The sequence below is a fragment of the Melozone crissalis genome, unplaced genomic scaffold, assembly GCF_028551555.1.
Source record: "Melozone crissalis strain CALT ecotype California unplaced genomic scaffold, PUWL_Pcris_2 ptg000048l_1, whole genome shotgun sequence".
In the NCBI taxonomy this organism is placed as follows: domain Eukaryota; kingdom Metazoa; phylum Chordata; class Aves; order Passeriformes; family Passerellidae; genus Melozone; species Melozone crissalis.
This window is the reverse complement of record NW_026535826.1, coordinates 325915-353819: the sequence shown is the minus strand read 5'-3', so window position 1 is coordinate 353819 and position 27905 is coordinate 325915. Positions and strand designations below refer to the sequence as shown.

The 27905-nt window shown below is 51.2% G+C and overlaps 1 protein-coding gene across 2 annotated transcripts; it reads right to left on the bottom strand.

Moving 5' to 3' along the window:
• Positions 1-114: 114 nt before the first annotated feature.
• Positions 115-24624, bottom strand: KPNB1 (karyopherin subunit beta 1). Of its 2 annotated transcripts, XM_054286488.1 has the most exons (22): positions 24534-24624; positions 24222-24280; positions 20681-20863; positions 17732-17932; positions 16203-16355; positions 15575-15634; positions 15379-15468; positions 14354-14464; positions 12775-12876; positions 11751-11975; positions 10936-11127; positions 10286-10416; positions 9200-9347; positions 8863-8934; positions 6690-6834; positions 6009-6091; positions 4778-4885; positions 3983-4126; positions 3375-3480; positions 2367-2481; positions 1255-1416; positions 115-670 (listed from the first exon to the last, which is right to left on the bottom strand). In XM_054286488.1, coding segments are annotated over exons 1-22 (2631 nt in total). In that variant the 5' UTR covers positions 24574-24624; the 3' UTR covers positions 115-669. The 2 variants fall into 2 exon arrangements, with proteins under 2 accessions (XP_054142463.1, XP_054142462.1); XM_054286487.1 differs by lacking the exon at positions 115-670 and having other exon boundaries at positions 1251-1416.
• Positions 24625-27905: the final 3281 nt, after the last annotated feature.

Sequence of the window (27905 nt, the reverse complement as noted above, 5' to 3'; positions counted from 1 at the left end):
CTGTCTTCTGTTTTTTTTTTTTTTTCTTTTTCCCGGATTTTTTTTTTGTGGTTTTGGGAAAAAAAAAAAAAAAAAAAAAAAGAGAGAAACTGCAATGAAATCTTTTTTTTTTTTTTTTTTTTTTTTGGGAAGTTGAGAATGTGGATACGACCTCACTCACACACACTCACTCCTCTTGGAATTCCTCCTCTCTCCTCTGGGATTTGCCTCATCCCGGAGATTCCCAAATCCCTGGGAAAATCCCAAATCCTGGGAAATTCCCAATTTTCCACCTTTCTCTCGTCTCTCTCTCTCTCTCCAGCAGCCAAAACCTCACAGAGCACCACTTGAATCCCAATTTTCCCCGTTTTTCCCTCATTTTCTCCTCCGAGATCAGCCGCTCTTGGGCTGGTGGGAATTTTGCTTTTTTCCCCCTTTTTTTTGTGGAATTTTTGGGGCACAGAATTCCCTCCTGGATGCCGGGGGTCACCAAAGGTTGGGATTTTTGTTCCGAGCCTCACTCACTCATCCTCAGCATCCTCTCACTCCCAAACATCCGCACACGTCCTCACTCCCGGGGTTTTCGGGGGGTTTTCTAGGAGATTGGAGATTTTTCCTTTTTTTGTCTTGGTGTTGTTGTTGGTTCTTTATCCAGTGGGGGTCCTCAGGTGTCGTCCCAATGGTAACAGATCTGGAAAAGGGAAAAGAAAAAAGGGATTTAGGGGGAAAAATGGGATTTTGAGGGCAGGAAAGTGATTTGGGGAATTCAGGGGGGAAAAGGGAACTGAGGGGAAAATGGGGGGGAAAAAAGGGGAAAAGGAATTCAGGGAAAAAAGGGGGTTCAGGGGGAAAAGGAATTCAGGGAAAAAAGGGGGTTCAGGGGAAAAAGGAATTCAGGGAATTAAAGCCCTGGAATGTTTAAAAACGTGGGGATGTGGCTCTTGGGCTGGACTCCACCTCGGAGATTTTTCCAAATTTAACAATTCCAGGATTACAACAAAGAAAAAAACACAAACCTAAAACACCTCAAATCAGAAGAAAATTAAAACAAAAAAAAAGAGTGAGGGAAAAAACTGGGTTGGGTTCAATCCTGGAGACTTTTCCAACTTTAAAATTGAGAAAAATCGACTTTGTAGGGTCAAAATACCCCCAAATGGGACTTTTTTCCCCACAAAAAACCAGGAAAAGAGAATTTTGGGATTGTGGCTCTTCCCAGGCTTAGCTGAGCCAATTCCGGGGTTTTTTAGGTGGGATAAAGCAGGGCTGAGCCCTCACCAAGCTTGGTTCTTGAGTTTCCTCAGCTCTTTCGTGGCCCAGGTCGCGAGGGTTTTCGTTTTGTTCGTCTTGGATCTCCTCCCTTCCGTTAGCAGTTCGTGGATCATGGGTCTGGCTTCTACTAATTTCAGGACATCCTTCCCAAAAGCTGTACACAAATCCCTGGATGCAGAGGAAAATTGGCAAGAAAAACCATGTGAGTGGCACAAAATGCAGGTCGGGGGTCTGATTTGGGGAACATTGCAATTTAAAAATGCTCCAGTTCTTGTTTAAAGGTTGAATTCTCCGTAATTCTCCTTCAATTCAGCAGGAGAAACGAAAACACCTCAGCCTGCCTTTCTCTGCTACCTAAGGATGAGGAGTTTTTTTGGTTCTAAACTCCTGGAAAAATCCTAAACCTGGGATTTTTGTGATGATTCTCTCAGCTGCGAATCCCTTCACACCTGGAGCCAAAACCCAATTCCAAAATTGACCCTAAAACCTTCAGACAGGCAAGAAAAAAAGGGCAGATCCCAGAATTTTAACCTGGCTTTCTCTGTTCCCTAAGGATGAGGAGTTTTTTTGGTTCTAAACTCCTGGAAAAATCCTAAATCTGGGATTTTTGTGACGACTTTCTCACCTGCAGAACCGCTTCACACCTTGAGCCAAACACCCAAAGCCCAACCCCAAAACTGACACTAAAACCCTCAGACGGGCAAGAAAAAAAGGGCAGAGTCCAGGATTTTAACCTGGCTTCCTCTGTTCCCTAAGGTGGAAGGGTTTTTGGGTTCTAAACTCCTGGAAAAACCCTAAATCTGGGATTTTTGTGATGATTCTGTCACTTGCAAATCCCTTCACACCTGGAGCCAAACTCCAGCCCCAAAACTGACACTAAAAACCTCAGATGGGCAGGAGAAAAGGGCAGATGCCAGGATTTTAACCTGGCTTCCTCTGCTCCCTCAGGATGAGTGTTTTTGGGTACCGAACTCCTGGAAAAACCCTAAACCTGGGATTTTTGTGACGATTCTCTCAGCTGCGAATCCCCTCACACCTGGAGCCAAACCCCAACCCCAGCAGAGACCCTGAAAGCCCCAGACGGGCAGCACAAAGGGCAGAGCCCAGGCTTTCCTCACCCTATGAGCCCCGCGGCGCAGGCCACCACCCCGTCCGTGTGATCCTCGTCCCCCGCGATGTGGTCGATGTAGGACAGGATGAACTCCACCCTGGGCTGCACCAGCATCACGTCAGCTGCGGGGCAAGGGCCTGCTCAGGGCTTTGGGAACGGCTGGGACGCTCCCAAACCCAGCCCGGCCCCCACCCGGACCCTCCCTCTGGACCTGATCAACGCCCCTGCACTGATCGGGGTTTGTGCCGCTTCCTGCTCTGAGGGTTTGGGGGGATCTGAGAACCCCACAGGGAGGACCAGGGGGAGCTCCTGGATCCCTGGAAATGCCCCAGGAATGCGGGGATGTGGCACCGGGAATTCAGGGAAAAAAGGGGATTCGGGGGATCAACAGGAGAAAAGGGAATTCAGGGAATTAAGGGGAAAAAGAGGGAATTCAGGGGAAAAAGGGAATTCATGGGGGAAAAGGGATTCAGGGGAGTAAGGGCACAAAAGGAGATGCGGTTTGGAGGTGACACTGGATGATTTTAAAGGAACGGATGTGACAGCCCCGAAAGGAGGCTCAGGGAGATCTGTATCAGGTAACTGGGAATATTTCTCCACAGGAAGAGTTACAAAATATTGGAACAACTTCCCAGAGCAGTCCCCATGCCAGGAAATGCCCGAGGAATGTGTGGATGTGACACCGGAGGACATGGCTTGGAGGTGACACTGGATGATGTTGAAGGAAGGGAAGGAGCAGGGACGTGACAACCCCAAAAGGAGGCTCGGGAGGTCTGTGTGGGATATTTGGGAATATTTCTCCACTGGAAGGGTTATAAGTGTCCAAAACCAGGTGGACAGGCCGCTGGGGATGTGGTTTGGAGGTGACACTGGATGATGTTGAAGGAAGGGAAGGAGCAGGGACGTGACAACCCCAAAAGGAGGCCCAGGGAGGTTGGAGTGGGATATTTGGGGACATCCAGGATTGCAGGGGGTGGCTGGCTCTCAGGGTGGCTCCCACAGGGACCCCACTCACGGTGCACGTTCTCCTGGTCTCCCTTGAGGCCCTGGATGATGCCCGTGTAGGCCTCCAGGCAGCCCTCCCGCAGCTCGTTCAGGTAATCCACCATGTCGTAGTCGGACTGGGGACAGACGCACGGACAGACACAGGGACAGACAGACGGACACAGTGAGTGGCGCCTGCAGCCTCAGCTCTCCCGCTCTCCACACGTGGCTCTGAACTCACACAGAGTGCTAGCAGGCGCTGCTCACAGCTCAGTCACACACAACAACCCTTCAGCCCCAGAGACAAGGACAGGCCCAGAAAGTGCAGACAACAAAAAGGCCCAAAAAGTGCAAACAAAGCAAATTGAGGGGAGCAATCTGTGAGGATGGGACTGCACAACCTGGAGCTGTAATTGCACAATTAACCCCAATATGGAAATGGACCAAAACTTATAGAAGCGTGAAAACTCCTGACTCTGAGTCCATCTCGGGTGTAGCCACAGCCAGGCTCCTGTGCTGCCCAAGGTGCATCCTTGAAGCCTTTCAATAAATCCCTGCTTGGTTAATTTAACTCTGTCCAGCCTCTTTGGGCAGCGAGGTGAGACCCCAGAATGTCCCCTGGGCCTGGGGACAGCTCACCTTGTCCACCTGGGCCTGGGATGCCTGCTGGAGGGTGTTGAGCACCACGTCCAGGTACTTCTTGAACTCGCCGCCGATGGCCAGGGCGATGTCCCCGAACACCGAGAGGATCTGCGGCTTCACCGACCTGTGCACGTTCTCGTTCTGGGGAAAAAACACCCCAAAAAGGGCCTGGATCAGGGTGGGAAGGGGCAAAGGAAAGGAGCGAATGGGCTCAAGCTGCACCGGGGGGTTTGTGTGGGGTGTTCCAGAATGTTTCTCCAGTGGAAGGGGTGTAAAATGTTGGAGCAAGAACAGGGGTTGGAAAATGCCTGGAAATGCCTCGGGAACGTGGGAGAGGGAGGGAAAGGGAGGAAGGAATTCAGAAGGAAGAAAGGAATTTGGAAGGAAGGAATTCAGAATTCGGAAGGAATTCAACAGGGAGGGAGGAATTTGGAAGGAAGGAAGGAATTTTTAAGGAATCCAGGAAGGAAGGAATGAATCCAGGAAGGGATTCAGAAGGAATTCAGGGAGAGCGAGTGGGAGTGACGCAGAGTGGGAGAGAGGAAGGAATTTGGGAGGAATTCAGGAATCCAGGCAGGAATTCATTCAGGAATTCAGCAAGCTGATAAACAGGCATTCCCCCAGAGCCCAGAGCCCAGAGCCCGTGCCCCCAGCACCTCCTGGCTGCGCTCAAACCGCGCGAAACACGAGACATTCCCGGAGCATTCCTCCCACTTTTCCCAGGCTTCTCCCACCTCCCACTCCCCTGGGGAGAGTGAGCATCCAACTGTTACTCGGGAATCTCCCACTCACCCCCAGGTTCTCCAGGAGCAGCTGCATCACCTCGTCGCAGAAGGGGAGGATGTTGGACTGCAGGGCTCGGCACAGGTCCCCCACCAGCCCCACTGCCGACAGGCAGACCTGCAACGGAGCAGGGATCAGCTCTGGCATTTGGGGTCATCCCCGGGCATTTGGGGTCATCCCTGGGGGATTTGGGGTCATCCCCGGGAATCTGGGGTCATCCCTGGGGGATTTGGGGTCATCCCCGGGGATTTGGGGTCATCCCTGGGGGATTTGGGGTCATCCCTGGGCATTTGGGGTCATCCCCGGGGAATCTGGGGTCATCCCTGGGCATTTGGGGTCATCCCCGGGAATCTGGGGTCATCCCTGGGGGATTTGGGGTCATCCCCGGGGATTTGGGGTCATCCCTGGGGGATTTGGGGTCATCCCTGGGCATTTGGGGTCATCCCCGGGAATCTGGGGTCATCCCCGGGGAATCTGGGGTCATCCCCGGGGAATTTGGGGTCATCCCTGGGGGATTTGGGGTCATCCCTGGGCATTTGGGGTCATCCCCGGGGATTTGGGGTCATCCCTGGGCATTTGGGGTAGTCCCCGGGGAATTTGGGGTCATCCCTGGGGGATTTGGGGTCATCCCTGGGGGATTTGGGGTAGTCCCCGGGGAATTTGGGGTTGTCCTGGTGCTCTGGAGGGCTGGGAGGGTGATTAAATCCTGGGAATAATGAGCTGGCTGACAGCACGGAGGGGAGGCATGAGGACATCCAGGAGTGTCAGGGATTTGGGTTGGAAAAACATTCCTAAATATCAATTACAATGGGGAAATCCCAGCCAGGATTTGGGCTGGAAAAACTACTCCAAAATTCCCATGGAGGCCATCAGGATTGATAATCCAAGGGGAAATCCCAGCCAGGATTGATAATCCAAGAGAAAATCCCAGCTAGCATCTGGGCTGGGGAAAAAACCTCCAAATTCCCCTGGGAAGCACCAGAATTTGACATTCCAAGGGGAATTTGCTGCCTTATCCACATTTTTCCTTGGAAATAACTAAGAAAACCTAAGGCACCAAAATTCCACACTCAAGGTGGTTTGGAATTGAGAATCTTAGGATTGTTCGGGTTGGAAGTGGCCCCACCGGATGGGCAGGGACACCTTTCGCTATCCCAAAACTCATCCAACCTGGCCCTGGAAAATTCCAGGGATGGGGCAGCCACAATCTCCCTGGAAAAAGGAGAAAACTGATCCATACCTGGTACTCGGCGTAGTTTTTCAGCCCAATCCCAAGGAAAGGTTTGAAGGCATCCATGTACTTCAGGAATTCTCCACCCAGGACTGTGCAGGGAAAACATTCCAGTGAGAAGGAAAATCCCAATTCCTGGCATTTGCCATAAACAACAAATCAGAAATCCTCAAATTCCACCAAAACCCAGTGAAAACCAAAAATCACTCAACAACTCGACAACTGAGAACAGTGACATTATCCAGGTGCTCCCGGACTGGACAAACTCCCAAATTCTTATTGGAAGTAATAAGAAGATCTACCAGAGCACAATTCCATGCTCCAAGCTGGTTTAGATTTTAGAATCACAGGATCTCCTGGGATAAAAGAGACCTTAAAGTGACACCTCCCACTACCCCAAGCTCTTGGACACCTCAGCCATGTGAACACCCCCAGCTCTCCTTAATTGCTTTATCCTTGGGAATAATAAAAAAATACAAGAAACCAAATTTCCACACTCTAAGGTGGTTTGGATTCCAGAAACCCAGGATTTCTTGGGTTGAAGGGGACCTTAAAGTGACACCTTCCGCTACCCCAGGTTGCTCCAGCCTCGGACACTTACATGGATGGAGCTCCCCCACCCTCCCCGCACCACAAATTACATTTTTCACCACTTTGCCCAAATTTCCCGGATCCAGCCCCATTCCTGACCTTCCACCAGGGTGCTGACGGCCATCAGGGCGTCCTCCTGCACCCCCCCGGAGCCGGCCGTGCTCTGGAACATTCTGAGCAGCGACGCCATCACCACGTCCGAGATCTGCAGCGCGTCCTGGTGCTGCACCTTCCGCAGCACGTTCTGAGGGAAAAATCGTGGAAAAAGGGCAAAAATCACCGCTTATCCTACAGGTAAAGCACTCCCACAGCCCTGGGCCTGCTCCTTCTGAGGGAAAAATCATGGAAAATGGGAAAAAATCATCGCTCATCCCACAGGTAAAGCATTCCCACAGCCGTGGGTGCTGCACCTTCCGCAGCACATTCTGAGGAGAAAATCGTGGAAAATGGGAAAAAATCACCATCCATCCCTCAGGTACAGCATTCCCACAGCCGCGGGTGCTGCACCTTCTGCATCACATTCTGAGGGAAAAATCGTGGAAAACGGGCAAAAATCATCAGTTATCCTACAGGTAAAGCATTCCCACAGCCATGGGTCTGCTCCTTCTGAGGGAAAAATCATGGAAAATGGGCAAACATCACCATTTATCCCAAAGGTAAAGCATTCCCACACCAATGGGTGCTGCATCTTCTGCAGCACGTTCTGAGGGAAAAATGGTGGAAATTGGGGAAAAATCGCTGCTTATCCTACAGATAAAGCATTCCCACAGCCCAGAGAGCTTTGATAAGGATGAAAGAGCTGCTGTTTGAACCCTTTTGCAGCCAAAAAAATCTGCTTTTGTGGCTGCAAAGTCCCGTTCATTTGGCTGCATTCAGATTTTCCAGCTGAATTTCCCTTTCCTGCTGCATGGGCTGTTCTCAAAGCTTTGCCATGTGTAAGCTGGAATTAAATGTGACCAGCCCAAATTTAGCCTATTAAAAAAAACATAATAATGAAATCCTTTTTTTTTTTCTGTCGCAGCTGAGCTTGTAGGGGTTGAACCCATCTGAATTGAAGTTTAGAAATGCTTGAAGTGGTTAAAATACAACAGTTCCCAGGCAAAGAAAAAAAATCCTTAATTTCCAGAAGAAAGTAATTATTTAAAGTTTCATTTTTCACTCCACAAAAATGGACTTCGGCTGTTTATATAATTAAGATTTGATTTATGGAATTACAGGATGGTTTGGGTGGGAGGGGAGCCTAAAAATCCCCCAACTCCATGGACAGGAACACAGTCCACTGAACCAAGTTGTTCCTTCCAGTGATAGGATTTTTACACTTAATTTTCAATATTAACAAATGTTTTTTCTTCTGCTGGATGTTTGTAATTGCATTTCCAGCAAAACAACAAAAAAAATTGGGAAAAACCCCCATATATTTTATTTTTTTAATACTGAAAAAAGCCCCTCTGCTGAGTTTTACTCAGTGGTTTTTTAGCATTTGCTGCAACTGGGTAAAAAATTCAGGTTCAGGTTCTGGGATAGTAAAAAAAACACATTTAGAAATTAAAATTGGCATCTTAATTCCACCTGGATTACGTTCCCCAGTTCCCACCCTGCAAGATTCCAGGGCGAAAATTCCCCGTTGAAACTCTTTCTAAGAAGAGATTATTCTCATTTCTCATTATTTTCAAAAATTACCCTAAAATTGGAGAGTGAAAACAACCACAAAGCTTTTGAGGATGAAATTAAGGATTTCTCAAATCATCCTGGAGACCACCTGGGTTGCTCTGAGCTGATTTCGGGGAAAAAAACCCTTTTTTGAGTGGTGTTTGCAGCACTAAGCACTGCCCTGATGGCTCCTGCTCATCAGCAGATGTTTAATTGGGAATTCTGAGGACACACTCAGAACATTTTAATTGGTGCCATTTGGATCAGGAGCACCAAGCACGAGAGGCAGATGAGGGAATCAAAGCCTCGAGGGAATTTTTTTTGCTGTTGTTGTCTGTGGGATTGTTGAGGCTGTAGCCAACCCAAGAACCAATCTGACAGCACAGACAACCTATAAAATCCCCAGCAGCATTCTTTGAGTCATATTGCCCTCAATTTTGTCTCTAGAGCACAACTCAGAGACTTCTGAACCTTGCATCACCTCCCACATGTCAGCTGGGACCCAAAATCCACTTTTTTCATTCAACTCTCATCGCTGGGAGCTGAGGTTGCAGCTTTAGGGGCACAAAAACACCTCAAAAATCACTTTATTCCTACAGCAAACTCAGGAGAGAGAACTTACCTGGAGAGTAGCACAGAGAAGAGACTGGAGGTCGTTGAACTGGATTCTGTCAGAGGTGCTCTGGATGTGAGACTGAAACAAGAACAAAATCCCACGTGTGAAGAGGCTGCCTGGGATCCTGGCAGCTCCAGGGAGAGCCAGGTTGTACTTTAAATATTTGTTCTTTTCAGATTTCAGAGCACAGGGGCTGTGAAGAAGCTGAATATAGAATCCCTGAGTGGTTTGGGACCTTAAATCCCAAATGGGCAGGGACACCTCCCACCATCCCTGGATTTGGACACTCTCAGGGATAGAGTTTTAAATTTAAATTTTTAATTTTAAATCAGGATTTACCCACCTCCATCTGCAGCACTTGCTGGAGCCTCTCCATGATGACCAGGGTGGTTTTTTGGACAGCAGGATAACAGTCCTTGGCACTGTTTTTCACTATTTCCATCAGGGATTCATAGGCAGAACTCCTCAAGTTATTCTGGTGTCCATCAGGTCTGCAACAGAAGGAGGAAGATTTGCAGCTCCAAGTGCTTGGAAACAGATTTTTTTTTTTTAATTTTAGTAAACCAGCAACAGCTCCATTTGAATGCTGTGACAAGCAGGAGCCACTTGAAAAGCCTCGAAATAAAGGGAATTTGTGAAGCCGCTTCTGGCAGTTTTGTTTTTAACGATTTTCAGTTTTAGAAATGATTTTCAGCAGCTCTCACAACAAGGAGAGGGACAGAAGGAGCCTCGGAGTTGGTGCCAGGTGAGCAGCACTTCAGAGCCCCTCCCCAGACACCCCTGAGGGTGTGAAATTTGGAATTAAGGCACCTGAGATGATTGATGGGCTCCAGAGCCTTGAGCCAGACACCGCTCCTGGCTGGATGTAAATGAAGACAGGGAAGGAGTTTAAATTTTGAACTGGGACAAGGCTTTTAAGGAGAATCAGCAGCAAAAAAAGCTCCATCAGTCCATGGAGCTGATCCAGGGATTGAACCTGGAGCTGTCAGATTTATGTGACCTTCGAGCCACCATAAAGTTTGAGTTTTAGCCTTTTTTCCCTGCATCTGAGAGCAAAATATTTTGCCTCAGATGTGAAGGGAAAATGTGAGGGGAAAATGGAGGAGTCATGAGGGGAAAATGGGGGAGATATGAGGGGAAAATGTGAGGGGAAAATGGGGGAGTCGTGAGGGGAAACAGGAGAAATCTGAAGGAAAAGGGAGAAGGGACACTTCTGGACTTCCTAAAACCAGATATGGACAAAACTATGAGAAATTATTCAGTGGGAAGAGCTGTTTTCCTGGGATTTGCATCCTCTGTTCCTCTGGGGTTTTTTTTATACCACTAAAGCCACGTTTTAATCCAACAGCAGATCTCAGCTGCCAAGGAGAGCCTGAGAGCGTGGAGTGGGAAATAAATGAGAAAAGGCTTTTTGGGAAGGCTGCTTTACCTGTCTGCAGTCTCCAGCAGTTTCTGCACTATCAGCTCAAACGAGGAGGATAAGCAGTAGGTTGCTGGCTCTTCCTGATCATCAGCCACATCTGCAGCTTCATAGGCAGCTTCAGCAAGGCTGGAGAAGGCCTGGGACACAAAATATCAAAATATCCAACTTGAGGGAAAATGGGGGAGATGTGAGGGGAAAACGGGGGAGATGTGAGGGGAAAATGGGGCAGATTCGTGAGGGGAAAACGGGGGGAGATCCGTGAGGGGAAAATGGGGGAGATCCGTGAGGGGAAAACGGGGGGAGATCCGTGAGGGCGAAAGATGAGGGGGGAAAAAAGGAGAGATTCGTGAGGGGAAACGGGCAAGATTTGGACAGCCAAGACCAAACAGCCTTAAGGGATGTCCAGGCTGGACATTAAGGAAAATTCCCTCGTGGAAAAAGTCCCAGGCATCTGCACAAGCTGCCTGGAACAGGGCTGAACTCCCAATCCCTGGAACTGCTCACCAAATTCATGGATGAGCACAGAAGAGCCAGCACAATTGCACTGCTGCTGGCAGAACGCTCCGACTTGGTGACACCAAAACCCCTCCAGATCCCACCAGGAGCTGCTGCTCCCAGTGGATCTGGATTCCCGCAGGGCGTGGGGGGTTCCTCACCCAGCAGACGTTGGTGGCCACCCTGGGCTCGGCGCTCAGCCCCTCCATCAGGCACTGCAGCAGCGGGGCCAGGTAGATGTCGTTGATGGCGGCCTCGGGCAGCATCTCGCAGATCCTGCCCACGGTCCAGGCTGTCGTGTCCCTGACCACCACGCTGGGATCCTTCATCAGCTCTATCAACGTTGGCATGGCCTGCAAGGAGCCAGGAGAAACCACGTGAGGGGAAAAAAAAAAATTGCCTCCAAATAACCATGCAATTTTCAACTCTAAAAACCCCTACACAAGAGATTTTTTACCTCCAAAACAAGATTACACCCTCCTGATTTTCCTCAAATGAAACCCTCCAAAACCCTACAGAACTCAGGCTCCAGAAGTTTCCAAAACAGGTGACAACCTTCTGATTTTCCTTAAAATAAGATCATGTAGAAACCAGACATTCTCTCCCAATTAACCCAGTGATCTTGGGCTCTAAAACCCTACAAAACTCAGGCTCCAGAAACGTTCAAAACAGGTGACACCCTTCTGATTTTCCTTAAAATAAAATCAATTAACCCAGTGATTTTGGGCTCTAAAACCCTACAAAACTCATGCTCCAGAAACCATCAAAACAGGTGATATCCTTCTGATTTTTTTTTTTATACGAGCATGTAGAAATCAGACATTCTCCTCCAAATAACCACGAGACTTTTATCTCTAGCAGCCCCTAAACAAGGCATTTTTACCTCCAAAACCAGATTACACCCTCCCGACTTTCCTTAAACGAAAACCTCAGGCAAACCAACGCCCTCCCTGAAGAGCCACAAGCAAACGCTGACCTGTATCACTAAGGGCTTGAGCTGGTTGGGCTCGGGCCCCTCCAGGATGCAGCCGAAGGCCATGACGGCCGCGTCGCGGTACCGCCAGTCGGGGTTCTTGATGTGCTCCTTGATGAAGGGCAGCACGTGGGGGACGATGTCGTCCTCGCAGCACGTGGCCAGCAGCATCAGGCACACCCCCGCCGCCTTGCAGGGGTTCCAGTCGTCGTCGTCGTCGTTCTCGTCCTGCAGGAAAAACATCAGGGTGATGCCTGAAGTCTGAACTTTAATTATTACACATTTTGTGCTGCCTTAGGGTGAAGGTCTGGGGTTCATATTAACGGCTGGTGAGCTCTCTTCACAGATTAGGGAAATAAAATAATGTCTTTTCAAGCTTGGGACCAAGGACAATCATACAAGCTACAGTCTCAAGAGCAAATTCTGTCAAGAATAGAGGGAATCACCAAACCTCTCTGGGAACGAGAAATACTGGGAAGCACAGCTCCAATAAATCCCTGAAAGTTTAACAGGGAGTAAAGAAATCCAGGCCTCAAAAATCCCAGGGATTGGGAGCTCACATGAAGCTGTGGAATATTTGGTTAAATATTCCAAATAGGAATAGAGGGAATCACTAAAACCCTCTGGAAACCACAAATCTTGGGAAGCACAGCTCCAGTAAATCCCTGGAAGTGTTTAACAGGGCCTAAGGCCTCAAAAATCCCTGGAATTGGAGCCCACATGAGACAGGGGCTGTGCAATATTTGGTTTAATATACCAAATATTCTTTCAGGAATACAGGGAATCACCAAACCCCTCTGGAAACTACAAATGCTGGGATGTGATCAGGGAAAAAAGGAGGCAAGTCCCAGTCTCAGCCCAAAACTTGCTGCATCACTGGCTCAGAGTGGTGCATGAAAGCTCATCACAGACCAGGGACCGCCACCTCCTGAGGCATTTTTGGGATCCAAAAGGGATTTTGAGGAATCCCAAGCCCCATTCCCAAGAGCTCCTGAGCTGCAATTCCCTCAGGGAATGCGGCACTCACCTGTTTTGTTAAGGTCTGGGTTAGAATAGGGACCAAATATTGCAGTGCCCCCTTGGCATAGAACTTGCTGGTGTGCTCTGGGGGCCGTCCTTGTTCTGCTGCCTGTAGAGAAGAAAAAGAGGTGAAAAGTTTACTTTCATCAATATTTTAATCTGTTTTTATGTAATTTTTTTCAGCATTAAAAGGCTGAATGATCAGCTCCAGGAGGCATAAATTCCCCTTTTCCCCTGCCCTGCTCCCCAGCACAAATTCTGAGCTGCCTCAAGGGCACTTTGCACTGAGGTAAATATTCCAAAATCCACTTTAAATATTCCAAAATCCACTTTAATTCCTCATCCCTCCTCACAGGGCACAATTATCCCCATTTTCACTTGGCTGTCAGGTGTAATTACCAAGTGACCCCGAGGTGAAGGAGCAAAAGGTTTGGAGCAAATAAACCCCACCCCACTGCTGCTGCCTGTCCTTTTATCCTTCATTTTTTATTTTTTGGGAATGCAAGCATAAATATAGATTTAGCTGCTTTTAAAAAAATGGATGTGATTCATGCAGAGCCCTTCAAGGTTTCAGCTGTTATTGATCCCCACAGATAATTTCTGCAAACAGCATCTGCATGCAGAACAAATTCCCCAAATTCCTCTCCAGCCCCAGCCATTCCACAGGATAATTACTTTTATTTCATCCAGAATTCCAGGTCTGACTCATAAATCGTGGATTTTAGGGAATGTGAACCATCTTCTGGCATAAAGCCCCTCATGGTTGTGACAGACCCCAAAATTTTGGACATTATTTCATTAATCCCATGGATTATTTCCAGGAAAAACACAGGAGAGCCCTGTGATGGAGCTGCATGTGGATTTAGGAGGAAATAGGGAATAAGAATGGTAAAATTGGGTTATTTGAACAAAACCCACCAGGCTGGAGAGTGCTGGGATGGTGAGAGGTGTCCCTGCCCATGGCTGGGATTTAAGGTCCTTCCAACCCAAACCATCCCAGGATTTTGGGATGAACAGGAATTCCAAATGCAGAGTCAGCTAAAAACACGCCAATTTACCTGGGGAGCAGAACCCGGGCCAGAACCAAGTGAGGAGCTAAAAACTCCTCCCAAAGGAGGAGCCAAAGAGTCCCAAATGAGGAACTAAAAACTCCCAAATCAGCAGCTAAGAAGTCCCAAAAGAGAAGCCAAAAACTCAACTCCCAAATGAGCTAAAAAGGCCCCAAGGAGGAGCTGAAAACTGCCAAGGGAGGAGCCAAAAAATCCAAAAGGAGGAGCCAAAAATCGAACTCCCAAATGAGCTAAAAACCTCCAAAAGGGGAGCCAAAAATCCCCAAAGGAGGAGCCAAAAATTCAACTCCCAAAGGAGCTCAAAACTCCAAAATAAAGAATTAAAAGCTCCTAAAAGAGGCACCAAAACCTGTTTTAGGGCTTTCCACGTGGTGCTGTGAGCCCGAAAGCAGCCAGGAATTTCCCCATTTCCCCCAGGAATAGCAGGAGCAGCTCCAGGGGCGGCCAAAGCCAGGAATGGCAGATGCCAGGGGATGGGTGAGGGGTGCCGGGGGTGCCAGGGGACCCCAGCCCCACCTCGGAGGCCTCGATGGCCAGGTCCATCTCCTCGTCGCACACGTTGGACCAGAACTCGATGCCCTGCAGAGCCACCTCGTCTATGTCGCTTTTCATCGCCTCGATCGTGATCTGCCACGGCACAAAAACGAGATTTTAGGGGTTGATCCCGCCCGAGTTCATCCTGCTTTGGGGGGGGAGATCGGGAGGAGACTGGGGATTGCCGGAAATTCAAGTTACTGAGGTTTAAAATTACAAATAATCAGATTTTTCCCCCCTCCTCCCCCGTTTTATCACCTCGAACTGAGGTTTTTGTCCCATTTGGAATCTCAAGGATGGGGTTTGTAGGGATTTTTCAGGGATTGGGATTCCCAGGGATACAAAGGAAAATCAGGAATGGAGGTTTTTAAAGAGATGGCCTTCAGAGAAATAAAAATGGAAAATATAAACAGAAATTGAGGGAGATTTGGGAAATAAACATCAGAAATAGAAACATAAACAAAGGAAAATCAGAGCCATTAACATGAGGAAATATAAATATAAACAAAGGAAAATCATATAAATAAACATGAGAAATACCTATACAAGTAGAGAGAGAGTAGAGAAATAAATATGAGAAATACAAATGAGGGAAATCACAGAAATATAAATAGAGGAAAATCAAGAAAATAAATATCAATATAAACACAGGGAGATCAGCCAAAAAAAGTGAGAAATATAAATTCAAATGAGGAGAAATCAGAGAAATAAAAATACAAATGGGGGAAAATACAAGCAGAGGAAAATCAGAAGACTAAATATGAGAATTAGAAATAAAATTTATTTCTTTATTATACATAAATAATTTATTACACGGGAACTTATTTAATATATTACTTACATATTATTAACATATGTTAACGTATCAATGTATAAATATTATTATACTGTTACATTATATTAACATATACTTATTATATATTCAATTATTATGCTTATTATAAATATATAACTTATTTTAGAATTAATTATACAATTATTTTATAAATAAAACATAAACCACTCACAGCAAAGAGGGCAGGCCCCATGTAGGTCTCCATATATTGATAATAAAGGGACATTATCTTGACCAGGTTCTGTAAGGCAGCCACTCGTACCTGGGGCAGAGAAAAATGCCCAATTTCACACAATTTTCTTATTTTAATTTTAACATATTTTTGGCAGGCAGAGACGCCCCAGGAAGGGAATTTTGAATTCACTCACCCTTGTGTCTGGACACTGTGTGGCTTCACAGACTACTTGCATAATAAAGTGCCTTTCGGACTGAAATGAAGAGAAATAAAAGAACATTAAAAGGGGTTTAAAGAAGAATTTAAGCTTTTAAAGGCTTCCCAGGGAGGGTGAATTTAGGTCTGGACCAGCACAGGCACAGGGCACCACTCCCTGCTCTATCTTAAACCATTTTTTCCCAAAAATGGGAATATTTCTCCCCCAAAATGGGAGTGCTTTTCCCCAAAACTGAAGTGGTTGTTTCCCCCAAAATGGGAAATTGTTCTTTCCCCCTCAGAATGGGAATCCAAAACTTCCATTTCAAGGTTGTCCAAAATAAAGACACAGCAGAACTTCAGAATTCAAAAATCCTGCTGAATTATTTCAGCAATTTCTTTTAAAAAAAAGGAAAAAAGAAGGAGAAAAAGGAAAAAGCCACTGCTCCCCTCCCTGCAGGCCCCCAGCGCTCCTGCCTGCCCAGAGCTGCATCCAGGTCTCAGTTTCCACAGGATTTATCCATCAAAACTCAGCGTGGTGCATGAACCTCATCACTGACCGTGGATCAGCAGCTCCCCCTGCAATGCCTTCCCAAGATTTTGGCATTTTTGGGTTTTTTCCTCACCTCTTTGTCGAAGTTTGCTTTGGTGAATTCCAAAGAGTTCAGGAGTGCGTTGGTAGCTGCAAGCTTCACATTGTTGCTGGGCTCCTCCTTTCTCATTCCCTGGATTATGGCAGTCAGGATCTCATTGGATTTGTCCTGGAGCTGCTCTGGATCCTGAAAAAAAAAACGTTTAAAAGATTCTGGATAAAGTTATTTATGACTTAAACGGATTTTTAAAGTTTATTTGTGATTTAAATAGATTTTTCTGTTTTCAAGCAGCAGAATCTACAAATAAATGTTTTGGAAAGATTTTAGGATAAACCAGGAAATCGTGGGAAATCCAAGGAATTCCTGCAGCACCGGGGACGGGAAGGAGAAGCCTGAACTGAGCACAAACGCTCCAGAACTCCCCTGGCCAGAGGAAATCCCGGGTTTTCCAGCCCAGGTCCCTGCTTTCCCTGGGACGTGGATGCTGAGCCGAGGTTTTCCCTCAGCCTGTGGGAGCCTCCAGGTTCCCTTCAGGAACGCTGACCTGGATCTGGGGTGGGAAAGGAGGCCAGGCCTTCCAGGAACCTGCTGGGGCTGCCAGCAGGGGGAAAAGGCTCCTGGAAACCAGGGAATTCCCTCCAGAGCCGTAAAACCTCCTGGGAATCAGGAATGCCTACGGCTGGGAATCAGCAAAGGATCATCAAAGCGTCCTGGGAATCCTTAGGTCAGGAAAGCCCTCCGAGATAATTCTAAATCTCCCGGAAAGCAGGATTTCCTTAAGGCTGGAAAAGCCCAAGACCGTAAAAATCTCCTGGGAATCCTTAAGAAACAAAATCCTCAAACAAAAGATCCAACTTAAAAAGCCCCAATTCAAAATCCAACCAAAACTCCTACCAAAAAAGTCCAGCCTAAAGAACTCAATCCTAAACCCAGCCTAACAAATCAAAAAAACTTCAACCCAAAAACTCCAACCCAAAATCCCATCCAAAGAATCCAAGCCAAAACCCAACCCTAAATCCAACCCGAAAAATCCAAAAAACTTAAACCTAAGAACCAATCCAACCCAAAACGCAACCCAAAGAATCCAAGAAACTCCAACCCAAAAACTTCAACCCAAAATCCCATCCAAAGAATCCAAGCCAAAACCCAACCCTAAATCCAACCCAAAAGAACCAAAAAATTCAAACCCAAGAACCAATCCAACCCAAAGCGCATCCCAAAGAATCCAACCCAAAGAATCCAAAAAACTCCAACTCAAAGAATCCAAAAAACTCCAACCCAAAGAACCAATCCAACTCAAAATCCAACCCAAAGATCCAAGAAACTCAAACCCAAAGAATCGAACCCAAAAAAATCCAAAAAAACTCCAACATAAAGAATCCAAACAATTCCAACCCAAGAACCAATCCACCCCAAAATCCAACTCAAAGATCCAAGAAACTCCAACCCAAAAAATCCAAAAATCTCCACCCCAAAGAATCCCAGCCCCAGCCCAGCCCATCACGGCCCCAGCCCCCTCCCACCCCAGACCCCCCTGCCCCGCAGCCCCCTGCCCCACTCACGATGTCCTGGCAGATGTAGCCGATGGCCTCGAGCGTGGACTCCTTCATGTGCTCGGTGCTGTGCTGGTTGGTGACGTTGGCCACCAGCTGCGGGATCAGCTCCGGCCACTGGTTCATGGGGATCTCGGCGCAGGCGATGCCGGCCACGCACTGCGACGCCGAGCTGGGCCGGTACGTCTCCGTGCCCAGCGTCTGCAGCACCTGCACGGTGGGAGAAACAGGGGATAAATTATCCCACAGAGCCCAGAGAAATGGGGATAAACACCCACAGAGCCTGATCAAACACCCACAGAGCCCCTGTGCCCAGAGAAACGGGGATCAATCACCCACAGAGCCCCTGTGCCCAGCGTCTGCAGCACCTGCATGGTCAGACAAACGGGGATAAATTATCCCACAGAGCCCAGAGAAATGGGGATAAACACCCACAGAGCCCCTGTGCCCAGAGAAACGGGGATCAATCACCTACAGATCCCCTGTGCCCAGCGTCTGCAGCACCTGCACGGCCAGGGATGGGAGAAATGGGGATAAATCACCCACAGAGCCCAAACCCCACAGCTTGGCCACAAATCACCCGGGGTCTTCTGGAAAAACGGTGCTGGGGATGTGAGGAGTCCGGCTGGGATTGCTGGGGTAAAGGTTCAACAAATCAGGGTTGAATTCACCCCAAAAAGCAAATTTTTTATGCCAAAATTATCTGGGTAATTTTGTTGGGCGTTGGGATTGATCAGGAGGAGTTTTGAACTTCGGGAACTTTTCATTAAAACGTGGAGGGACTGGGATGGATTTTTTCAGCTTTTCCTGTAATACACCAGTAAAATATTCTTTAAAAAACAGAGGGAGGGGTTTGCACTTTTCCATCAGTTTCAGTTGTACACCAATAACTTTCTCTAAAAAACTGGAGGGACATGGGATGAATAATTCCCAGTTATACACCAATAACTTTTACTTAAAAAAAAAAAAATAGAGAGTGAAATGCTTTTTCTTGATAATTTTCACTTGAATACCAATAGTATTTTCTATAAAAAATAGGAAGGGATTAGCATTTTCCCAATATTCTCGGTTATAGCCAATAAAACTTTCTTTAAAAACCAAAGAGATGAGGATTAATTTTTCCAGCATTTCCAATTACACACCAACAACATTTCCTTTCAAAACTGGAGGGAGTGGGATGCATTTTATCAGCACTTCCACACCTTCATTTTCCAAGTTTCCACCTAGATGTTGGATTTTTGGTGTTGAAAACAGCAGCAAATTGCTCAATTCCAGTGCACAAGGAGAGCTCCTGATCCTGGTAAAATTCCATGGAAATAAAGGAGCAAAGGTGCTCCATTATCTCTCACCCAAATTCACCCTCTGGTGTGGCTGCCCCTGATCCCTGCATGTCCAAGCCCTGGGAGAAGGAAAGGTGGGAATGGATGGAATTTAAGGTTCTCCCCACCCAAATAATTCTGATTATAGAGAGAGATTCTATTAACACCAAAAAATAAATAAACATAAAGCTCAGGGCCGAGCTGAATCAGTCGCAGAGCACTGCACAAATCCCAGCACCATTTTTTGCTCCCATCAGCCAAATAGAAACAACAAACCACTGAGCCACCACTTCTGTCCCTGCAGGCTCTGCACTCCAGCTGGGCAAAAAGCACCCTCAGGAAAACACACAGATTTTTATTAATTTTCTATCTGGAACTTGTAATTTTTTTCCCATTTTCCACTTTTAAGACTTGCTGGGCCTCATGTGAGCGTTGCTCAGACTCGGAGCATTTCACGGGGGTTGGTGGGGAGTGGAGAGCACCTGGGGAAGCTCCTCCTCAGAAAGGGAAGAGAAATCTCCCTCAAAAAGCATTTCCTGCAGAAAAATCAACGCCCAGCCCGGCTGCAGGGGAAACCATGGAATCCTGGAATGGTCTGGGTGGGAAGGGACCCTAAACCCCACCCAGGGCCACGGGCAGGGACATCTCCCACTGTCCCAGGGGCTCCAAACCCCAATGTCCAGCCCGGCCTGGGGCACTTCAGGGATGCAGGGGCAGCCACAGCTGCTCTGGGCAATCCCTGCAGCGTTTTCAGAGCTTCACTGCAGAAACTTCTTCCTTCAGCTCACCGAAACCAACCCTCTTCCAGTCTGAAACCATCCTCTGCTGTCCCACCACCTTCCACAAACCCCAAACATCCTGGGCTGCAAGGGACCCACAGGGATCGCCCAGCCCAGCTGCCATCCCTGCAGGACACCCCAAATTCACCCCTGGCAGCGCTGCCCAAACGTTCCTGGAGCTCTGAGAGGTTTGGGATCACCACCATCCATGGGGAGCCGGCCCTGTGCTCTGGGGGACACCCCAAATCCAACTCAAACTCCAACCCAAAACCCCTGGGGCTCTGAGAGGTTTGGGATCACCACCATCCCATGGGGAGCCGGCCCTGTGCTCTGGGGGACACCCCAAATCCAACTCAAAATTCAACTCATCTCACTCAACAAATCCAACCCAAAACTCCTGGAGCTCTGAGAGGTTTGGGATCACCACCATCCCATGGGGAGCCGGCCCTGTGCTCTGGGGGACACCCCAAATCCAACTCAAACTCCAACCCAAAACTGCTGGAGCTCTGAGAGGTTTGGGATCACCACCATCCCATGGGGAGCCGGCCCAGTGCCCAAACACCCTCTGAGGGAAACCCCCAAAATCCAACCCAAGAAATCCAGCCCCAAACTCCCGGAGTTCTGGCACCTTTGGGATCATGACCATTCCACAGGGAGCTGTCCCACCCCTCAACCAACCCTTGGGGGAAGTTCTTTGTCCAAAACTGATCCGGATGAGACCAACTCCCAGACCTGAGCAGCTGCTGCTGCTCCAGGGACCAGGAGAAGACTTTCCATGTGGCAAACCCCGGATGATGACCCCAACCAACCCCTGCCAGGGCACAAACAAGGGGAAGAGGAGGAGCGAGGGCAGCACTTACGAAGTTCTTGACCTCCCTGCGGGCGTTGGCGTCGATGGCCAGCCATCTCTGCTGGTACTGGGCCTTGATGTCGGGGTCCTTGGAGGTCAGCGAGTTCTTGATCTGCAGCCCCGCGGCCACGCGCGCCACCTGGCTGTTGCCGGGGTTGGCCAGCACTTTGGACAGTTCCACCAGGAAGGTGGGCTGTGGGGAGAGGGGGTCAGAGCCCTGGAGCTGCCCCAGAGCCCCCCAGAGCCGGAGCTGGGCCGCATTAGCGCTAAGCTCCTCGCGGCAGGGCCGGCAGCGCCGCGGGGATTTCTTTAGAGCCGACACCGGAGTTACACCCAGTCACCTCCCCTGCTCCTGCCCGCCCTGACAGCCCCGTCAAATCAGGGCATTTATGGGGCAAAACACGGATTTTCTGGGTGGGAGTTATGGAGGAACCCCCCGCTCGTTGTTCCAGTGATTCCAAACCTGAACTGGGGTGGGTAAAATGTGGAATCTCTGATTTGTGGCATTCCAAACCCTCTGCTGATCACAATGATGTTAAACTCCTCAAAATGATAATTAACCCCTCAAAATTATGATCAACCCCCTCAAAATTATGATTAACCCCCCCAAAATTATGACTAACCCCCCAAAAACGCCTGAGTGCACCCAAAACCCCCTGGCGTTGGTCCCACTTCCTTTGCTAAAACCTTCAATTTTTAAACCTTTTCTTCTTTCAAGCCTTTCTAAAATTTCTTCACGTTTCAGAGGCTTCCCTGAATTCAAGTGTCAGCAGAGAAGTTTTATTCTTTCCTGAATATTTTTCCTCAAAAGCTTTTTGCCTGCCCAGAAAAGCCTTCCTAGAAAATAGTGGGAGCAGATGCATTGCTTTCCAAGTGATTTTCCTAAAAATCTTCTGCTTTTTTACAATAAACCCATTTCTAAAATCTCTTAAGAAATCTTAAAATACACCTTTATAAAAACAACTTAAACAATCCTAAATTACAAAGAGTTTGGGGCACCAAAATCCCATTTTTAAAACTAATGCAAAAGTTGAACAAACAACTCCAGTGCCTTGGACTCCAGGTTTCCAATGCCCAAGCCCAGCTCTTGAGACAAAACTGATTTTAGTTGTCCCATTCCAAACTCTTCCAGTTCAAGCTGAAGAATTTGGGGGTCAAAAAATGGGGGAAAACTTGAAGGGATGGGTGTAAAGCATTAGAAATATTCTAAACTTAATGCAATAGAAAAAACCCTACAAACAGACCCCACTAAACCACTTCAAACCAAATTTTAAACTCTGATTATATCAGGGGTGAGGAACCAGCCAGAATCAGTTCACAGGACAACCCAGAAGTGTCGCTGCCACCTTGGACATGAAAACTGAAATTCACAGGTGGAGAAGCATCCTTGGCTTTCGCATTCACAAATTAGCAGGAAAATTTGTCTTTTCATGAGGTTTTGGGGTAAATTCAGCTAAAAAAATGAGCAGCATCACAAGAAACCTCCCAGATTTGAGAGGTAAGGTGAAGGCAGAGGGGCCTGAGCTGGCACATCTGCATTGGTGACGCTGAACAGCTCAGGTAAAAAGGGTAAATTAAATAAAGGGGATGAATTAGCTAAAAGGGGATGAATTAGGGGTGGCGAGGAGGAGGAAGGGGGTGAGGAAGAGCAGGAGGCCCCAGCAGGGAGCTGGGAAATGCTCCCAAAGCCCTGGGGCTCTCCTGGGAAAGGCTCTTCCCACCCAGGGACCACATCCTGCAGTGGAGACAGGCCTGAATTCCTCATCCTCATTCATCCTCATCCTCCTGGCTTCATCCTCATCCTCATGGCTTCATCCTCATCCTCCTGGCTTCATCCTCATCCCCATCCTCCTGGCTTCATCCCCATCCTCATCCTCCTGGCTTCATCCTCATCCTCCTGGCTTCATCCCCATCCCCCTGGCTTCATCCCCATCCCCATCCTCCTGGCTTCATCCCCATCCCCATCCCCCTGGCTTCATCCCCATCCCCATCCTCCTGGCTTCATCCCCATCCCCATCCCCCTGGCTTCATCCCCATCCTCATCCCCATCCCCCTGGCTTCATCCCCATCCTCACCCTCCTGGCTTCATCCCCACCCTCATCCTCCCCCAGGTCTCAGCCCCCTCTCATCCTGGACATTCCTCCTCCCCATCCCACACAAATCCTTGGTGCCAGCCCAAGCTCTGCTCTCACCCAGCCCTGCCTCTCTCTCACAAAGCAAAGTAAAAATGAAAGCTTGGAGCAATCCCCCCAGGCAGAGAGGAAAAACGAAACCTCAGGAAATCCACATTTCCCCAGCCCTTCCCAGCACCTGGAAATCAGGACCATGAGCAGCTCCTGCCCATCACCCCAAAATCCCTCACACCGCAGAGCCCCGGAGCTCCAGGCTCAGCTGGGGCATCCTGAGACTCCCCCAGCAACAAGCCAGAGGATTTTCCCTCAAAACTGAGGCTCAGCACCAGGGCTGCATCAACACTGACCCTGACAGGAGCACCACAGACACAGAACCCCCGCGGCTGTCCCAGCTCCCAGCAGCCAGGGCAGGAGCTGCTGCGGGGTGCCAGGCGCCAGTTCAGGGGGTGATAACAGGGCTGTGACCAGGACAGCACCGGGACCCAGCACCCCCGGTGCTCCCCACGGCTGCAGGGAGCGGCCAGAGCTGCAGCCCCTCACCTTGACTAAGCAAAAACCCTTCTGGAGCAGCAGCAGCCTCCAATCCCCGCTGCAGCACAGCGACTACACCCGGGGCTCCGGGCTTTTTGTTCCCCCTTTCTTTTCTTTTTTCAGACTCCTTTTCTTCCTCAAATCTAAGGTCACCGGGAGTGCAGCTCCCCCTGCCCAGCCGCACCTCCCTCCCCCACCGGCCGCCCCCGAGCTCCTCCCCAGACCGCGAAGCTCCGGTCCCGCCCGGCCGGGGGCTCCAGGGGCTGCGGCGGGCCCGGCGCGCCGGGCAGCAGGACCGGACGGGGGTCCCGAGGGCACTGGAACCGGGCAGCAGGGCCGGGCGGGGGTCCCGCAGGCAGCAGGACCGGACACTGGCACCGGGCAGCAGGGCTGGGAGGGATCCCGCGGACGGCGAGGCTGGGAGAGGATCCCGCTGGAACGGGCCGGGGGTCCCGCGGCCGCTGGGGCCGGGCGGTGGGAGCGGGCAGGGGGACCGGGCGGGGTGCGGCGGGCACGGGGAGCGAACGGGGGTGCCGCGGGCGCGGGAAGCGGCGGGCGGGGCCGGCCGGGGGTCCCGGCGGGCGGCCGGGCTTTAGGACCGGGCGGCGCCCGGGGCCGCGATGGCCGCGGCGGCCGCACATGGCCCGCGGCCGCTCCCGCACCGGCCCCGCCCCCCGGCCCGGCGCCGCGCGCCGATTGGCCGCCGGGCCCGCAGGGCGCGCTGCGATTGGCCCGCGCGGCCGCCGGGCGCGGGCAGGGGCGGCAGCGGCCATGGCGGCCGGGCCGGGCCGGGCCGAGCCGGGCGGGGCGGGGGGGCCGCGGAGCGCTCGGGGCAGCGCCGGGCCCGCCACCGGCCCCGCCACCCCCGGGACCGCCCCGAGCGCTCACCAGGTTCTCGATGGCCGCCTGCTCCAGGAACTTCTGTGCCGCCTCGAGCTCCGAGCAGTCTGCGGAGGGGAAACCGGCGTCAGCCGCGGCCCAACCGCCCGGGCCCTCAGGCTCCGAGCGCGCCCCTTAGCGTGCCCGGGAGGCTCCCCGCCGCCACGGTTCCCGCCCGCCCCACGGCCTCCGCCGCCGCCCACGCCCTCCCCGGGGCTGCGGGCGCCGCCTCGGCGCCCCGCGGGTTGCGCGGCCCCCGCCCCGCCCGGCCCCGCCGGGCCTGCCCGCCCCGCCGCCCGCAGCCCTCAGCCCGCGCCCTACCCGGCGAGACCGTCTTCTCTAGGATGGTGATGAGCTCCATGGCGGCGGCGTGGCGGCTCCGGCGCCGGCGGGAGGAGGAGGAGGAGGAGGAGGGGAAGGGGAGGGGGGGGGGAAGCGGGGCGGGCCGGAGGAGGGGAGGGAGGGGAAGGGCGGAAAGCCGGGGCCTGCCCCGCGGAGGCGGCGGGCGGAGGCCGGAGCGGGGCGGGGGCGGTGGCGGCTCCCGGTGCGGCTGCGGGGCGGTGGCGGGAGATTATTTTCAAAAAAAAAAAAAAAAAAAAAAAAAAACAGAAAAAGAAGAAGAAGAAGGAAAAAAAAAAGGGAAAAAAAAAAAAAAAAGAAGGGGCCGCGCGAGCGGGGAGGCGGCGGCGCGCGCGCGCACCGGGCGGCGGAGGGATACGCCAGGAGGCCCCGCGCGCGCGCCCCGCGCCCGCCGCGCTGATTGGCCGGCGGGGCCCCCCCGGACCGGCGCGCGCGCCTTTCTATTGGCTGGGCCGGCGGCGCGAGGACATTGGCGGGGGGGGGGGGGCAAAGGGGGGCAGCGGGGGAGGAAAGAGATGGGGCGGGGCTTCCGGCGGCGCGCGCGGGGATTGGGCGGGGCCGGGCCGGGACCATTGCCGCGGGGGGGGGGGAGGGGGGGGGCGCGACCACGTTCGGGCGCGGGGGGGAGGGCGGCACCGGGACCACCGGGAGCGGCGGAAGGAGAGCCGGGGCACCGGCACCGCGGCTGGTTCCGGCCGTGCCCGCGCAGCTCCGCCCGCGGCGGGCGCGGAAAGCGGCGGCAGCGGCGGCACCGGAACCGGCTTGGGAGGAGCCACGTGCTCAGCGCGCAGCGGGAAGCGGAGCCGGCGCGGGTGTCCCGGGGCCGGGGGTGTGTCCGGTGTGTCCGTGTGTCCTGCCCGGCCCTGCAGAGTCGCTCCGGGATCCCGCAGGAACCGGGATGGAAGCGCAGCCCGGGGAGAGCCCCGCCAGGACCCGCCCCGCACCGGTCCCGGTGTCCCCCGAGTGCCCCGGAACGGGCACCGGGTCCCTCCGCATCCCTGTGTGTCCCCAAACCGGATGACACCGGCACAGCCGACGGGTGCGGGAACGGGCAGGAAAAGAGGGAAAACGGGACCGGTGTAGAACGGCGGGTGATAATTAATTAACGGGCCGCAAGTGGCAATTAGTGACACACAAACCGCAAACACCGCGGGGACAAGCGACAATTACCGGGACACGGCCCGGCCCCTCCCGCGGCCGGGAGGCTCCGGGAAGGGCGGGAGAGGCGGGCGCCGCCCCGGGCTGGGGAGCGCCGCGCTCGGCCCCGCTCCCGGGGCGTTCCGGGATCCCGGGCAGGGAACGCGCTCCAGACACCGGATCCGAGGGAATGCGGGGGAACTGAGCCCGGCTGGGCCAGGGCAGGGCCGGGCGGGGGCTGGGGAAGGAATTCCTGCTCGGGAGGGAGAGGTCGGGCTCTGGGACAGCTCCCCGTGCGATGGTGGCGATCCCGAACCTCGCGGAGCTCCGGGAGCTCTGGGTTGGGCCCATGGATCCCTCCCTGGGTCCCTCAGGTCCCCGGGACGCTCCCGAACCCCGTGGGCAAAATCACGGGATTGATTTTGGGTGGGAAGGGGATCGAAGCTCATCCAGTGCCACCCTGCCACGGACAGGGACAGGTCCCGCTGTCCCCGGTGCCACAGGGACACTGCAGGGGTGTGGCAGCCACAATTCCCTCAATAATTATCACAGTTCCCTCAATAATTACCACAATTCCCTCAATAATCGTCCCCTCAGCCCTTTCCTCACCCCAAAACTCCTCTGTCCTCGTCCTGCCCCTCTCCCCAGCCTCACTTCGTCTCCAGCAATAAAACTGAAGATTTCCTATGGAATGGCCAAATCTAAAAGTTCCTTTAACTGCTCTCAGGGCCTGCATGAGCGTCCAGGCTCAGCCCTTTCCGCACCCCAAAACTCCTCTGTCCTCGTCCTGCCCCTCTCCCCAGCCTCACTTTGTCTCCCACGATAAAAATGAGGATTTCCTATGGAAAGGACCGATCCCAAAGTTCTTTAGCTGTGGATTGAGCTGCTCGCACCCGGCTCTGTTGTTTCTGTGCGGTTGTTTTCACTTTGTCCGTGTGCAGGGAGCAGAAGGGAAAGCGGCTCAGCCTGGGGCAGGGCTGGTGCTGACCGCAGGGAATTCCCAACCCCAGCCCGGGGAGTGCAACAGCCAAGAGCTCAGAGCCCCAAAATTCACATTTCTGGGGGGTTCCCCACCCTGGAAGCGCCTCCATGGTGTTATTCTGTCAACTTGGTGCCGTTTGATAAAGTTTGTTATTCACAATTAGGTTTCCCCTTTCGTTTCTCTGCTAGATTCAGTTCTGGAGTGCCTGAGGGTGGTTTTTATTCACATTACACAGGCTCTGATCCGGGTCTGTCAGCCTGAACTCCACCCCTGGGGCACAGGAGGGGTCCTGCAGGTGACACCTCGGCCTCTGCTGTCCCCTCACAGCTTTGGGTCCTCTCAGGCTCCAAATAAACCCAGCTTTGGGTCAAATAAACCCAGCTTTGGGTCCTTCCAGCTTTCAAATAAACCCAGCTTTGGGTCAAATAAACCCAGCTTTGGGTCCTTTCAGCCTCCAAACAAACCCAGCTTTGGGTCCTTTCAGCCTTCAAACACAACACAAGGTGAGGACGTGGATTTCACATTGACATTTTTATTAACGCCAACTGTTTTAAATCTTTTTTTTTTTATTTTGTACTCTTTTTTTGTTGTTGTTTTTTTTTAGGATTTTTTGTGGGTTTTTTTGTAATTTTTTTTTTTAAACAATAGCACAAAAATGTCTCGAGGGGGAAGCAGTCTGACAAGTTAAATCTGATGACCTTCTGAAAAAATTAACAGTTAAGCCACACCAAATACGAATTCCTGTTAAAGAAAATAAGGAAAAAAAAGGGAGGAAAAACCAAAAATAAAAAGCTGGAACTCCAACCTTTGTGTATTAGAGGGTGGCTGGTTAGTAGGACCACGCTGCTTTGGGAGGGGATGATGGCACAGCTTCATCTTCTTCATCATCATCATCATCATCATCATCATCACTGATTTAAGGCTTCAGAATCGCACTTTCCACGGCAATGATGGAGAGGAAGGAGCAGGAGGAGCAGGGCAGCCCCGTCCCCCTGCATGGGACAAGGGGCCGGGAGGAAACGGAAATGAAATCAAACTGCACGAACCTTTCTGCTTTAATGTGGCTCTGAGAGGAGTTTCCTTTACAATCCCGACTCTGCTCGAAGGACACCAGCGACAGGGGCGGGGGAACCCAGGAGAAACAGAACAGGGGGTTTTGGGGGTTTTTGGGTTTTTCTGTGGGTTTTTTGAGAGGTAACACAAAAGGGAAAGGG